This window comes from Arachis ipaensis, chromosome B5 (genome assembly GCF_059453495.1).
Source record: "Arachis ipaensis isolate K30076 ecotype BB chromosome B5, ASM5945349v1, whole genome shotgun sequence".
NCBI classification, from domain to species: Eukaryota; Viridiplantae; Streptophyta; class Magnoliopsida; order Fabales; family Fabaceae; genus Arachis; species Arachis ipaensis.
This window is the reverse complement of record NC_142440.1, coordinates 118,774,339-118,791,333: the sequence shown is the minus strand read 5'-3', so window position 1 is coordinate 118,791,333 and position 16,995 is coordinate 118,774,339. Positions and strand designations below refer to the sequence as shown.

General features: G+C 34.4%; 2 protein-coding genes and 1 non-coding gene across 3 annotated transcripts; all 3 read left to right on the top strand.

Moving 5' to 3' along the window:
* The first annotated feature begins 2,086 nt into the window (after positions 1-2,086).
* On the top strand, positions 2,087-8,052 carry LOC148565545 (uncharacterized). Its single transcript, XM_088487182.1, has 3 exons — positions 2,087-2,259; positions 7,385-7,403; positions 7,513-8,052. The coding sequence occupies exons 1-3, from the start codon at positions 2,087-2,089 to the stop codon at positions 8,050-8,052; spliced, it is 732 nt and encodes a 243-aa protein (XP_088343308.1).
* A 1,155-nt stretch (positions 8,053-9,207) lies between these two features.
* Positions 9,208-9,281, top strand: TRNAI-AAU (transfer RNA isoleucine (anticodon AAU)). Its single transcript has one exon. It is a non-coding gene; the product is annotated as a tRNA-Ile (tRNA).
* Positions 9,282-15,741: 6,460 nt separating this feature from the next.
* Positions 15,742-16,680, top strand: LOC107640837 (uncharacterized). Its single transcript, XM_016344339.1, has 2 exons — positions 15,742-15,966; positions 16,048-16,680. The coding sequence occupies exons 1-2, from the start codon at positions 15,742-15,744 to the stop codon at positions 16,678-16,680; spliced, it is 858 nt and encodes a 285-aa protein (XP_016199825.1).
* Positions 16,681-16,995: the final 315 nt, after the last annotated feature.

Genomic DNA, 16,995 nt, shown 5'->3' with positions numbered 1-16,995 from the left:
TCATCCTTAGTGCATAATCATTAATACGCAAAGTTTTTCCTCTTTCCTCATCATTTATTCTGATTCTTTTAATAGATATCAAGGCAAATCCTCAAATGCATTAAAACTTCAACAAAGTTCAAATTTTATTCATTTCCTTCAACATTTGTTAATAGAATAAGTACTAGTCACATTAATCTTGATATGTTAATTTTTTTTCCAAGCTTCTGTTTTAGTCTCCCAAATGCCTGAGATATTAGACATATGTGTTGGAATCAATGGTACAAATAAAAAATGTGATTTATGATGCCTTGAACTTATGAATGTGATCCGTTCAAGCTTTCAGGAAACTAAAAAATAATGTAATTTACATATGATCTATGACATTCTCTCTGAATGTAAAACCGAAAAAAACACAGCAGAAGAAATTAAGATACAAGTATGTCTCAATCTGGTCTAGGTCTATATGAAACATGTTCTTCACCAAGTAAAAGTGCCCTCAAAATGGCCTCACAAACCACTATAATGGATAATCAAATGTCCACCTTCTGAAACTTGATGGTAATTTATCCATGTCATATTCCTTGAAATAAATCTCTGGATTTGAGAGGACACAACCTTGTCTTCATATCCCTGCCAAATGTGAACTTTACTTGTGGTAGTTGTATCTTATCAGTAAGGTTAAACTCAAAAACATACTTCACAGCTAGAATATGTTTGCCCTCATCTATAAGCTTTTGGACAAGAGCTGCAAAACACACATACACAGTGTCTTCCACATTAAAAATCACCAAAATGGTGAGATTGGAAATCCAATATTAGTAATGTCACTATCTCAAATTACAAGATCAGATCCATTTCCAAAAGCTAAAGGAAACAATAACATACACAATTAGTATTATTGCAACTATTGAAAATCTCCACAACCTATGATGCCAAAACATTTCTTTTTTATTCAACTATGCATATTGAATGTGCATATGCATCAAATACTAACATTTTAAACTTCTTACATTGTCAATAACTTTTTCATAAATTTCATAACATACATATGCAACATAGTATACCACTAGTTTAAAGCAAAAAATGAAAACAAAACACAATAAAAAGCCTTCGGATATTTTCATAAACTTTTTTATTTTTACAAAGTTTGAATTTATTCCACTCACTGTTAATAGCTCACGGGTATTCAATAATCAATAGATCTAAATTCAACCACCAATTTTCACATCACCATAACAGAGTCAATAAAAGATTGATCTTCTGTACCAATTTTGACAACTGGATACTGGAATGACAAACTCAAGAAGCTGCAACAAGTAATTTAAAGTTATAGAGATAAGATTGAAAAATTTCAACTTTAATTCAGTTTCTATTCCTTCCAACTCAACAATTATAGCCCCACAATAGTAAGATTCCCAGCAATAGTGAACCTCACTTACTACATAAGAATCTCCATTTTTCAAACATTAAATCAAAATATATAACAAAAGAAACTTTATTAAAAAAAAATTGGAAAAGGGGGTAAGTACCTGTTTGCGTTTGCTGGACCTAGCAGTAGACTCTTGATCATGTGTCTTTGCTTCTGAAGAGTGGCCTTGTCCACTGGTTCCTCCACTGCCCTTCTCTTTCCCTTTGCCACCGCAGTTGCCCCCTGATTATTTCTATTTCTTTTTCAAAATTAACATAGGTAGATCAAAGTACTCACAAGCTTAATCGCAACCTTTTCATTTGTCTGAATATTGGTACCCACGCAAAAATTATTAAAATAAATTAATTTGAAAAACCCTAAAAAGAGAGAGCTCACTGAGATAGATCTTTGCAAAGGGTCCACCGTAGATTTTCCGACCGATACGGAACTTGTTCCCAACTAGAGGCTTTGTTAAAGGTCAACCTCTTTTGACCAAAACCCTAAAAAGGTTTGGAAATTTGAGAATAAAAACAACACATGAGCAATAGAGTTTGAGCCATCACTTAAATAGGTAGGTCATGGAGTCGTTGTAGAAGAAGGCAGAGGACAGTGGGTAGAGGAAGAAGTATAGTGACATCGTGAAGAGGAAGAAGGCAGACAAAAAGGGGGTATGTGATGAAAAGGAGGTTCATCGTGATGTGGAAGAAGGCAGAGGATAGTGGGTGGAGGAAGAAGCGGAGGGACATCGTGAAGAGGAAGAAGGCAGACAGAAATTGGGTAGAAGAAAAAATGGAGGTTCATCATTTGACGAAGAAGACAGAGGAAGTGGGCGGAGGAAGAGGCGGGGGCTCAACGCTGCAGCAAGCAGGGTTTGATTCTCACATTTTATAGTGGGCAATTGTAAAATATCAAAAGAGTTATTATCTTTAAGTGTAATTTTTAATAAATTAATAATAATTTAAATATAAACCATTAGATCGTTTGTCAATCTAATCTAACGCTTCAAATTGAATGGTGCATCAGATAAGCTCAAAAGAGTTGGGCTGATTTTAGACAGACCCCTTTATGTTACCAACATAACAATTACATTCCTTACTTCCTTTATTGCTAAAAGAGCCATAAATCAAAATCCAAATGAAAGTTAAGTTCTTGCAAAATTTTTTAAATATCTCGATGCATTCATAGTGAAGGATAGATTATAAAACTTTCTAATATTAATCTCTTTTATAAGAAAATTTCATGTGGAATGATATGGAGCTGCTTGGATTTTACTATGTTATCAAATCAAGTAAGATTTTCAGATTATTCCAGTTTTATTAGTTAAATATATCACTCAAAAAATTGTTTTCTTACCTATTGAGAGAGATAAATATTAAATAAAGACAAACAGAAAAAGAAAACATAATGTTACTCTCTATTAATTGTTTATGAACATAGCATGCTTTAATACATCAACCAACAACACTAAGAAAGGCAATAAAAGGATGACTTCCGTTATTATTGAATTCAATCTCAAGTTTTAGTTCCGATCAATCGTTGCCCTTAGAATTCCACTTAAACAACCATTTTTTGAAAATGCAAAGGTTTTACGCCTTTCTTTCTAATCAAAATTTTGTCTCTGTTCTAATGTCATAGAGAAAACAAAATCTAATTATCCAATCCAAGAGGTGGTATTAATATTATTTTTAGTACAAGATTTAGCACACATTACCCTTACAACTTCAAATTTTAATATCTTCGTCACAAAAAATTATCATTATAGTTAAGTTAGTTGCCACAATCTTTTTCAACTGTAATAACAAAATTCTTGTCGAATTTCATTTTTTTCTTAACAACTTCATATTTGTGAACCATAACTATGCTATATTTGTTGTTTTGCTAGCACATTAGGCATCAAAACCATGGGTATAAAGTTTGAACAATATGAAACGTTTACTTCTATGCATTGTAACTTCATATTCCATGGGTCAAGTCGGCAAAAGCAAATGGGAAGTTCTATGGAATCTTAAACATTGTTCATCATAACATTCTCCTTTTACATTTTAACCTCGAAAAATGAGTTGGATATGCTATCACTTTTGAACATAATATGCAAAGCTCTCAAATATAATACGAGGTGCGAAATTTATATCATATTCTTTAGTGCACACCAACTAAAAAAATTCCTTATATGATCAAAGAAATTTTTTTTCTAATTTTCCTATTTCGTGTACTTTTATTTACTCACAAGCAAAGACATTGAATATATCGCTCTATTTTAAATTGATTGGTTAATTATTTATGTATTGATTCTAGCTATTTCTTGCAAATCAAGTAGGGCAAAATACACCTAATACTAGAATACCAATAACAAATATATAATGATATCACTAATGTGCTGTGATACACCCTGATAAATTATAGAAATAGAATATGAAAATTTTTATTAACACAAATTAACAGGGAAATTAAAAGTTTTATACATATCGATAAACTAAGCAAAGAAAATATGTAGGCCTATTTCCTTAGTTGGTTTGAGCATCGTGCTAATAACGCGAAGGACGCAGGTTCGAGACCTGCATGTGCCATAAGAAGAAATATGCTTTTTAAAGCCATGAATTTTCAGAGTATAAAAATAATGGGCTATCCATGTTGACGAGTGTTGATATGTTTCTTTTTATCTTTTATAAGTTTTTCTTCCAAGAAACAAATTGAATTGCGTTTAAAACCTTAACAATGATACGATGGAAGTTTTTGAAACATATTTCTACCAAACAATATGTATATGGAGCAAATTATAGCACTTGTTATGTTACTACATAATTGTCTTCCTACGAAAAAGATACTACATAATTGTCTTCCTATCAAAAAAGTTTGCCGAAACATGTAAGGGATATTGATGGAAGCTATATCCCAAATTCCCGAAAGTACATGTATTTGACAAGTTTTTTACCTTAGTAAAAAGATCAAAACTTCTTGCAAAATTTACTTAGATTAGTGTTTTGAAATTTATACTCTTTATGTTACCAATGTAACAATCACATCCCATTCTTCCTTTATTGCTGAGAGGGCCATAATCAAAATCCAAATGAAAGTTAAGCTCTTGCCAATTTTTTTTAAATATCTCGATGCATTCATAGTGAAGGATAGATTATAAAACTTTCCAATCTTAATCTCTTTCATAAGTAGATTTCATGTGGAATGATATGGAGGAGTTTGGATTTTACTATCTCATCAAATCAAGTATGATTTTTAGATTATTCCAGTTTTATTTGTTAAATATATCACACAAAAAATTGTTTTCTTACCTGTTGAGAGAGATAAATATTAAATAAAGACAAATAGAAAAAGAAAACATAATGTTACTCTCTGTTAATCGTTTATAAACATAGCATCCTTTAATGCATCAACCAACAACGCTAAGAAAGACAATAAAAAGATGATTCCAATTGTGGTTGAATTCAACCCCAGGTTTTAGTTCCGATCATTCGTTGACCTTAGAACTCCACTTAAACAACCAGTTTTTGACCATGCAAAGGTTTTGCGCCATTCTTTCTAATCAAAATTTGGTCTTTGCTCTAATCTCATAGAGAAAACAAAAGCTAATTATCCAATCCAAGGGGTGATATTGGTATTCTTTTTAGTACAAGATTTAGAACACATTACCTTTACAACTTCAAATTTTAGATATCTTCGTACCAAAAATCTATCATTATAGTTAAGTTAGTTGCCACAATCTTTTTCAACTGTAATAACAAAATTCTTGTCGAATTTAATTTTCTTCTTAACAACTTCATATTTGTGAACTGTAACAACTCTAACTTTTGTACTAATGCGAGTTTTTCTTAAAATAATATTTTAAAGCGATTGGTTTTATCTTGACGAGTCGACTTCGAACCCCGAAGTAAAATAAATGGTAATATAATTTTATTATTATGTTATTTATTTATTTTACTTGTTCTAATTATAATGAAGCCTAGATAATAATATTAATATTATTATTATCAAGTCCGAGTTTTACCGATAAAACTAATTATTGGTATTTCTTGATGAGTTTAGAATTACTAATGCTTCATCAAATATCTTTCAATTTCAAAGTTACTAATGTCATTTATGTTAGTAACTCATATATTTGACCTTGTATAATATTATTATTATTATGGTATATTATTCAACCTTATATATTATTTATTTAATTCATCATATGTCTTTAATTAGCATCATGACCTAACAATGTTCATTTTATTTTTCTCTTGGCCGAGCCATTAGGAGAATAGAAGAAAGAAAAAAAAAATATAAACAGGATCCATGTACTTTAATTCATGATTCATCCACCTAGGATTTTATTAGCATGGCTTATATACATATGTATACATATATAAAACATAACACGTCTCCTTCTTTTATTGACCAAAGGAACTTAATGATGAGTTATCATCCAATGCCCTTTTATTATGACCGAATGTATTAAGAAAGAAAGAAAACATGACACATAACCCTCTCCTTGACACATATCCTTGTTCAATATTGCTAACACCCTCTAATCTCCTTTCTTTAACTCATAACCGAATTGCATGTAAGAAAGAAAAGAGAGAGACCAAAATCCCCCATCGAAGAACCGTAACCCTCAACCATTCTCCCTTCCCGATTTCTCCTAATTTGTAACTCTAATAAAAAATCTAATTCGGTAAAAGTGTTCGTATCCTCCTCCTCTACGTGTTGGTGTTACTTTTGTCCGGTGGAAGTCGACGGTGACGTAGCTCCCCTACCCCTTGAGTTTGGCCAACTGGAGTTTTAGGGGGCACGGAGGATTCCGGACATTTTTTCCTTCAGCAGCTCGGTCAGAAGGTTCCTCCGGAGCTTCGCATATTTTGATTTCGTACGAAGGTAGGGTTTTGGTAAATTTTCACCGGTTAAATTGGTATTTGATAAGTGAATTGATGTCGTGATTACTTGTCGATTGAATTTATATTGATAATTGTGATAAGTTTGAGGTTTGGAGGATTTAGGTGCAGCCAGAAACCGAGTTATTCTGATGATTGTGATTTCTGAATTATGGTAGGATAATTTGAAAATTTTAAAAAGTTGCTGGTTTGATTTATTGGAAATGATTTTAAAAGAGTGTGGAAAATGATTTGGATGGAACCCGAGAAGGGTGGCAGAGTCCGGATTTTAAGGGAGGTGCTGCCAAAATTATGTTATAAACCTTAAGAATTTATTTAAAATTTTGTTTAGAAGAAAAAGATTGGATTTGAGAAATTGTATTATTTAATTTTCTATTTATTCAGAAAATAATTATATTTCAAATTTAAATTATTTAAGAAAAGTACTATGTTTGAGTTTGATTTGAAAATGAAAAGGGGCTGATGTTCTAAATTTGACTCAAGGATTTTATTTGGAGTAGTTTTAGGAAACTCCAAAAAGTAATTGAGTTTTTATTGAATGATTCTGTTTGACGACATCTTGGAAAATGTTAAAGAATTTGCGTTAAAAATAAAAGGGGGATTAGTTTTGGTTTTAAAAGGGAAAGAGAAGACAAACCGGCACGTGTGATTATGAAATAATTAAAAGGTCACAAGAGGGTGATGGAAAGTAAATAATTATAGTGTTGATGTGAACATGTTAAGCCGCGGGCTTTATGTATGAGTAATTATACGGGAATGCCCGTGTATATGGAATGGCTTCCAGGAGAAAGTGGCACATGCTTCAGCTGGAGAATCAGCGCCTGCAAGTACTTGCAGAGGTCATGTTCGGCATACTTCAGCTGGAGAATCAGCGCCTGCAAGAGGTTGAGACCTTGCAGAGGTTATGCCGCTGGAATGCCTTATCTGACTTGCGAGTTGGATTGCGTCGGGTGCGGGACGAAACCGACAAATGAGCTCATTACCTGCGATAGGACTAGACATGCATCATCCTTATTGTGGATTTGCATTTTGCTTGATATGGTGAAATTATTTGTGATTATCTTCCTGTATTTATGCATTCCTTACTGTTACTCTTAATTGTGGTAATTAGATACTTCTCTGTGAATCTTGTATATTTTGTTGAGAATTACTTGAATTGTGGTAACCCTGATTAAACTAACTACCTTCGACCCTAATAAGAACCCCCCAGTTCTTACCCCTTTTCTTCCTCCCCTTCAGATAGAGACCGGAGTTATATTTTATGAGATGGACCCTCCCTATATATACGAGGATATAGTACAGCATAGGTTTTATGTAGTAGCTGCGGAGATTAGGACTTGTATGTACATTCTGCGTGATCATCCTTTTAGCCACCCGAGTGACACTCCAGAGTTTAACCCCGACATGCCCTATGAGTTCCCGCTGCAGTGGCTTCACCCGGATGCTCCATTTCACCCGTTTCATGATGGGCCAGTGCCTCACCAGCATCCTGATCAGCCTGCGGATCAGGCGGACCCTGAGCCTGAGCCCATGGAGGAGCATTTTCCAGAGCCTATACCAGAGAAGGATATCCCAGTGGAGCAGATCTCAGTATCTTCATCCGAGCCATCTTCTGAGGAGCCGCTCACCGCCTCTATTAATGGACCGGCGAGTGCTGGTCAGACCAGTAGCACGAGTGCCAGTGCCACTCCTGAGGTTATAGAGATTTCCAACGACGAGGACGGGGATCCTGAGGAGTGTTCTGATGTGGTTGTGATCTCCTCTGACGATGATAGCTGAGGTCTGGGAGCTGCAGTTGTGCCTTTTAATAGTTTTTTGCGATAGCCTAGCTTTTGTGTTAGTCTCTCACTTTTGGTTAGACTCACCGAGAGAGTAGGGTGTACATAGTTGACTAGGCTAGTTCGGGCGCCAGCTTAGGGGTTTTCTATATGAACCAGGGCCCGGAGTGTTGATTTGTACATAGTAATATTTCTAAAGGGTGGTATGCTAAATCATGATATATATATATATATACGATAGTACCTGTATGCGTATGTATGGTCTATGCTATGTGTTGTGGGTATATATAATGCTGGCTTTTGTATGATTTGTTTAATTTCCTATTATGACTTGTGTATGTTTAATTAGCTGTCCTCGCGAATCTTTTTATAAAATAAAAGTCTTTTCAAAACTCAATAGCATGCTAACCCGATTACAGGCTTAATAATAAATAGTAAAAGTTTCAGTGGAACAAGTTGGTGACACCTGATTTCTAGTATGATCATGACTTACTGGGACTCGGTCATTACATGAACCATAACTATGCTATATTTGTTGTTTTGCTAGCACATTACACATCAAAACCATGGGTATAAATTTCGAACAATATGAAACGTTTTCTTCTATGCATTGAACTTGATATTACATGGGTCAAGTCGGCAAAAGCAAATGGGAAGTTCTATGGTATCTTAAGCGTTGTTCACCATAACGTTCTCCTTTTACATTTTAACCTTGGCAAACGAGCTGGATATGCTATCACCTTTGAACATAATATGCAAAGCTCTCAAATATAATACGAGGTGCAAAATTTATATCATATTCTTTAGTGAACACCAACTAAACAAAATTCCTTATATGTTCAAAGAATTTTTTTTCTAATTTTCCTAATTCGCGTACTTTTATTTTCTCACAAGCAAAGACGTTGAATATATCGCTCTATTTTAAATTGATTTGCTAATTATTTATATATTGATTCTAGCTATTTCTTGCAAATCAAGTAGGGCAAAATACACCTAATACTGGAATACCACCAACAGATATATAATGATATCACTAATGTGCTGTGATACATCCTGATGATTTATAGAAATAGAATATGAAAACTTTTATTAACATGGATTAACAGGGAAATTAAAAGTTTTATACATGTCGATAAATTAAGCAAAGAAATATGTAGGCCTATTAGCTCAGTTGGTTAGAGCGTTGTGCTAATAACGCGAAGGTCGCAGGTTCGAGACCTGCATGGGCCATTAGAGTAAATATCTTTTTTAAAGCCATGAATTTTCAGAGTATAAAAACAATGGCCTATCCATGTTGACAGGTGTTGATATGTTCCTTTTTATCTTTTATAAGTTTTTGTTCCAAGAAAGAAATTGAATTGCGTATAAAACCTTAACAACGATAGGATGGAAGTTTTTGAAACATATTTCTACCAAACAATATGTATATGGAGCAAATTATACCACTTGTTATCGTACTACATAATTGTCTTCCTATCAAAAAAGTTTGCCGGAACATGTAAAGGAAATTGATGGAAGCTATATCCCTAATACCCGAAAGTACATGTATTTGACAAGTTCTTAAAAGTGCAAAACTTCTTGCAAAATTTACTTAGATTAGTGTTTTGAAATTTATACTCTTTATGTTACCAAGGTAACAATCGCATCCCATTCTTCCTTTATTGCTAAGAGGGCCATAAATCAAAATTCAAATGAAAGTTAAGCTCTTGCCAATTTTTTTTAAATATCTCGATGCATTCATAGTGAAGGATAGATTATAAAACTTTCTAATCTTAATCTCTTTCATAAGTAGATTTCATGTGAAATGATATATAGGAGCTTGAATTTTACTATGTCATCAAGTCAAGTAAGATTTTTAGATTATTCCAGTTTTATTAGTTAAATATATCACTCAAAAAATTGTTTTCTTACCTGTTGAGAGAGATAAATATTAAATAAAGACAAACAGAAAAAGAAAACATAATGTTAATCTCTGTTAATCGTTTATAAACATAGAATGCTTTAATGCATCAACCAACAACGCTAAGAAAGACAATAAAAAGATGACTTCAATTGTGGTTGAATTCAACCACAAGTTTTAGTTCTGATCATTCGTTGACCTTAGAACTCCACTTAAACAACTATTTTTTGACCATGCAAAGCTTTTGTGCCATTCTTTCTAATCAAAATTTGGTCTCTGCTCTAATCTCATAGAGAAAACAAAAGCTAATTATCCAATCCAAGGGGTGATATTGGTATTCTTTTTAGTACAAGATTTAGCACACATTACCCTTACAACTTCAAATTTTAGATATCTTCGTATCAAAAAGCTATCATTATAGTTAAGTTAGTTGCCACAATCTTTTTTAACCGTAATAACAAAATTCTTGTCGAATTTCAATTTCTTCTTAACAACTTCATATTTGTGAACCATAAGTATGCTATATTTGTAGTTTTGATAGCACATTAGGCATCAAAACCATGGGTATAAAGTTCGAACAATATGAAACATTTTTTTCTATACATTGTAACTTGATATTCCAAGGGTCAACTCGGCAAAAGCAAATGGGAAGTTCTATGGTATCTTAAGCGTTGTTCACCATAACGTTCTCCTTTTACATTTAAACCTTGGCAAATGAGCTGGATATGCTATCACTTTTGAACATAATATGCAAAGCTCTCAAATATAATACGAGGTGTGAAATTTTTATCATATTCTTTAGTGCACACCAACTAAACGAAATTCCTTATATGTTCAAAGAATTTTTTTTTCTAATTTTCCTAATTCGCGTACTTTTATTTTCTCACAAGCAAAGACATTGAATATATCGCTCTATTTTAAATTGATTTGTTAATTACTTATATATTGATTCTAGCTATTTCTTGCGAATCAAGTAGGGCAAAAAACACCTAATACTGGAATACCACCAACAGATATATAATGATATCACTAATGTGCTGTGATACACCCTGATGATTTATAGAAATAGAATATGAAAACTTTTATTAACACGGATTAACAGGAAAATTAAAACTTTTATACATGTCGATAAACTAAGCAAAGAAATATGTAGGCCTATTAGCTCAGTTGGTTAGAGCATCGTGCTAATAACGCGAAGGTTGCAAGTTCGAGACCTGCATGGGCCATTAGAGTAAATATGTTTTTTTTAAGCCATGAATTTTCAGAGTATAAAAAATAATGGCCTATCCATGTTGATTAGTGTTGATATGTTCCTTTTTATCTTTTATAAGTTTTTGTTCCAAGAAAGAAATTGAATTGCGTATAAAACCTTAACAACGATACGATAGAAGTTTTTGAAACAAATTTCTACCAAACAATATGTATATGGAGAAAATTATAGCACTTGTTATGGTACTACATAATTGTCTTCCTATCAAAAAAGTTTGCCGGAACATGTAAGGGAAATTGATGGAAGCTATATCCCTAATACCCGAAAGTACATGTATTTAACAAGTTCTTTACCTTAGTAAAAGGAGCAAAACTTCTTGCAAAATTTACTTAGATTAGTGTTTTAAAATTTATATTCTTTATGTTTCCAACGTAACAATCACATCCCATTCTTCCTTTATTGCTAAGAGGGCCATAAATCAAAATCCAAATGAAAGTTAAGCTCTTGCAAATTTTTTTTAAATATCTCGATGCATTCATAGTGAAGGATAGATTATAAAACTTTCTAATCTTAATCTCTTTCATAAGTAGATTTCATGTGGAATGATATGGAGGAGTTTGGATTTTACTATGTCATCAAATGAAGTAAGATTTTTAGATTATTCCAGTTTTATTAGTTAAATATATCACTCAAAAAATTGTTTTCTTACATGTTAAGAGAGATAAATATTAAATAAGGACAAACAGAAAAAGAAAACATAATGTTACTCTCTGTTAATCGTTTATAAACATAACATGCTTTAATGCATCAACCAACAACGCTAAGAAAGACAATAAAAAGATGACTTCAGTCAACCCCGCTAAAATCAGTAAATAATTAGTCAATAATTCAAATTTTAATTAAGAAAGTTAAAAATACAAAACTAATATCAAAATAGGATAGAGCTCGTCGAAACGAGAATTTTGATACTAATTTTGAAAATCTGGCCCAAAATTGGACCGGAAAGACTGAACCGGTTGAACCGGGGCCCAAATCGGACCCGTGGGTCCAACTGGACCCATACTTAAAAAGGGGACATAAGCACTTCTTCCCCATTCTGGATCCAACACACCAAACAGGTTGGGGGAGGAAGAGAGCGCTCTAACCCTCACTCAAACTTTAACTCTCAATAACTTTTGATCCGGAGCTCCGATTGACGAACCATTTGCGACTACACGTCCACCGCGACGAGCTCTACGAAACCCGTGGAACAATTTGATAGGTAACTCATTATTTCTTTCTCAGCCAGCTTCCCCTAATTTCGGAAATTCATGAATGATTAAGTTAAAAATTGTTCAATTCTTGTGTTCTAGGTTCAAGTTAGCTTCTGGGATTTATGGATTCAAGCTATTGAGCATATGGGTATGGTAAGGATACCCTAACCCTAGTTTAATCTTGTATTTATTATGAAAAAACTAAAATTGGAATATGTATATGTATTAGGTATAGATTAAGTGGGTATATGTGCATTGGAATTTAATTGAGAATATTTGGAGGTTTGTTGGTGATCAAAGCTTAGTTTGTGGCTGTTTTACTTGAGCTTGGAGGGGCTGTAATTTTGTGTTAAGAGGCTGCCTTAGGTGAATTAAGTGATTGGCCAATGTATGGTTTAAGTTTCGCATGATTAATATTTACGGTGTTGTGAAAACTTAGGTTAGAGGAACCATAGGATAAGTTGAATTGTTTGTTGTATTTAATGATTAGCCTTGTAATGTTGTTGGAATAGATTTTTTGGTGGATATATATTGGAATTATGAGGTGTGGAAGTTATTAATGGTGTGTCCTTATATTTATTTATGATGGATTAGGATTGGTGTTTGTTAATGAGGATGTAGAGTTGTGTTGTGGTGGTATTACATATGCTGCAACTAATTATGTAATGATTGGAATTGCATGAGACCAATTTTGGGCTAAACTTGGGAATATAAGGAATTAAACTGGAAAATTTAGGATCTTTTTGTTAAATATACAAGTTATGGCAAATTTTTAATGTTAGGTTGTTAAATCTGTCCTGCAGCAGTAAAGGTCAAACAGGGCAGCAACTTGTTTGTCTTGCTGCGACTTCTACTAGCTGAGTTTTGGAGTGAAACTAATTTTGTTATAAAATTTATTAACTTTATTTATTTCTCTAAAACTTCAGAATTTTAAGAGTTGAGGATTGGGAGTTGTGAATTTTTGAATATTGATGGTCAAAGCTGAAAAGAAACAGATTTCAGCATGCTATGCACCAACTTCCAATGCTTGTAACTCTTAGAATTGAATAGCAATTGGGTTGAAATCAAGACACACTTGTTTCTGGATGAGGTAGGAGTTCCCAAACCAAAATTTAGCTTAATTGGAGTTTTGTAATAAAAGTTATTCAAATTGAAAGGTACTAAGCTTGTTGGTTTCTAAAACAGATTTTGACTCATTTTCACTAAAACTCCAGGTAATGTAACTTCTTCATTAAAAATGGTATTAACTCAGAACCAATTGAGAAAGAAACCTGGATGAGTAAAGTTTAACTAAATTAATTTTTAAAGTCATTGGAATTAACTTGGATTTTATATTGAATTTTGAATATCACATGCTGCTGCTGTTTTTCTGGTTTTATGCACTGCAGAGCAGTCACGGATTTTCCTTTATTTCTGAGGCTAGAGAAATCAGAAAATTATGATTATTAGTTTGTTAGAAATCTTATTTCGAGATAAACGCCTGAACATAAAGTTTGCGCAATTCTGAGTTCATTTATTATATTAAAAATAGAAAAGAAAATAGAGTGTCGAGGATGTCTTAGTGATAGTCATGGGTTCGAGAAGTTAAAGTTTAATCTTCGTGTGATGTGATTGATTTAATGTTAGAGTTGGATTGAGTTTAAGATTATTCGATATTAAAGAGGTTGAGAAGAGTTTGATAAATGGTTTGGTCGGGACCCGAAAAGGGTAAACGTGATGAATTATAAGAGAATGATGTGAAAGCTAAATGAATACATGTTGTTATGGCTATAAAGAATGAATGTAAGGAAATAATGATGATAAATGATGAGATTTGGGAATGACTGTGTGTGGCCGAAATGGTCGATAAGCCAAGTTGAGGACGGAAGTTTCTTCTCTTGTCGTGATGCAGATGTGGGGATGCTGGAAAGGCACTCTCCTTCGTATTGTTTCCCCCACATTCTTCTCTGGTTGCAAGGTAGAAAGGCACACTCCTTCGATGTGAAAAGGCACTCTCCTTCGTATATCCTCCAGGAGAAGGTGGAAAGGCACACTCCTTCGATGTGGAAAGGCACTCTCCTTCATTTATGATCCTTTTGGAGATGCGCAACCTAGAGACCAATGTTTGGGTTAGCTACCAGATGTGTTGGGTTCTGGCAAAATAGCCAACACGTGAGCTCACGGCCAGTAGGATAGACATTCATCATATGCATATGTGTGCTTTGTTTGCTATGCCTTAATTGGGAATGCCTAATTGATATATCACCTGCTACTTGTATATTTGCTACTTGTATTATCTGTTCATTACTTGTGCTTGAACTTGTTTGGTTGTTTGTTCCTGTTGCATTATGGATGGTGGAGGGATGGAGGAAATGGAGAAATGGTTTGGTGATAGGTGTGGATTGAAATTGAGTAAGTTAAGTAGATTTAGAATACCTACCCCTGTTTATGGTTTTTGTTTAGTAATTAGGTTGGATATTGTATAACGAAGTTCTAGGATTGCCTATGGCATCCTCAGGACCTTATTTATTATACGCGTGGCACTTTTACCATGCTGAGAACTTCTAGTTCTCATTCCATATTGTATTGTTGTTTTTCAGAAGCAGGTCGAGAGGCTCCTCACTAGGCGTCTGGATCCTGGAAAGCGAAGTAGTCCTTAAGTGTATTTTGGCTTCTGGCTGTATATATGTACATATGTGTTTAGCTTACTCTCCAAGTAACTTATATGCTACTCCTCTTAGAGGTTGAGGGAGAGATAGGAGTTATTTTGATATTATAGTGTTTTTTGGGACATTTTGAGAACACTTATGTATGTTTATATGTATATATATACCCTCCGGCCAGCCTTAGCTTCGCAGGCTGAGTCAGGGGCTAGTTATGCTGCTTCCTTCGTTGTCCTTTATTCTTTTGCTTATCTTTATCATGTTTCTATTAGGTTTCTTAGCACGCAAGTATTCCTTTCCTGAGCGTTGCGCTTTTTATTTTGCGATTTTGTTTTACCCATTTTTCAAGGCTCCTAGTTAAATATCTTTTTCTTTATTATTATATATATTACTATTCTTAGAAGTCGTAATACCTTACTATCTTAGTCTTATGACTTAAGCATAATACTAAGTATGGTAGGGTGTTACATTATGGTATAACAGCAGTTCGTTCCTATAGATCCTGAGGACGAACTGATTATGCTTCTGTGCATTCTCTGTGTATGTGTCTATGTGCTATTAGAAAATCTAACTGATATATGTGGCACAAACGTCCATGAGTATGCATTTAGATCTTAAAGCACTAGACTTGCGATATTGAGACTGATCAACTTGATATCACTTGGTTGGTGTGTATAGGGACCAGATGTCGACTTGCGAACGCGGACGCAGGCGAGGTAGAGGCAGACTAGGCAATGCTATGCCTGAAGCGACAGGAAATATTCCTAATCATGTAGACTTCATGGCTACTCTAGGGAATATGGCCGCGGCGATGCAAGCGACAGCCGAAGCCCTGGGAAACCAAATAAATAATGGTAACAATGGAAACAATGGCGATAATGGTCCTATGACGCTTTCCTCCTTCCTGAAGGTTCATCCTCCGACCTTCAGAGGAACCTCGAACCTTACTGATGCGGATAACTGGGTACAAGCCATTGAGCAAGCATTATAGGCTCAGCATGTTCCTGAAGAACAGTGGGTTGAGTTTGAGACCTACCAGCTACAAGGTGAAGCTCAGCATTGGTGGCAGGGCGTGAGGTGCATTCTGCAGCCTGATGGGGTTGTAATCTCTTGGGAGTTGTTCCGAGAGGAATTCTATAAGAAATACTTTCCCAGTTCACCCAGAAATGCTAAGGAACTTGAACTGCTTCAGCTAAAACAAGGTCAGATGACCATCACTGAGTACACTAGCAGGTTTGAGGAACTGTGCCGTTTCTCACGGATTTGTCAGGGAGCTCCTGAGGACTTTGCTGAGTGGAAATGCATTAAGTATGAAGGAGGCCTTCGGAGCGACATTCAGAGCTTTTTAGCACCTATGGAGATCCGGGTGATTTCTGAACTTGTGAACAAGAGTCGGATAGCTGAAGAATGTGTGAGGAATGCAGCTGTGGCAAAAAATGATAACCGGGAGTCCCACCAAAGAGATCACCATCAAAATTTGGCACCAAGGAGTCAAGAATTCAAGAGGACTGAGAACTACCGACCAAATAGGCAGCATAAAAACAAGCAAGGTTTGTGTTACCGGTGCGGATCACCTAGGCATCTAGTTAAGGACTGTCCTAATCCTCGTGGTGGAAACTCATGATGCAGATAGATCACAATCACTAGGTTAAGGTAAATGCAATGATTGGATTTGAGATGCAATGAATTATTCTAGGATACCATCATTACTCATAGTCAAAGATAGAGAAGAAAGACCTAGGTTAAAACTTAGAACCAAACTAAATTATTCCGAATAGGGTATTATCGTCAAAGCCTGCAGATCTTAGTGAAGTTTTTAGTTGGCGTTAGATGAATAATCAAGACTCTTAGAGATAAGTGAATCAGGGGAATGGAACAATAGTCTATTCACGTAAGAGGGCCCAAGATGATGGTGGGTCACAAGAAGGAAAAGGTAAAC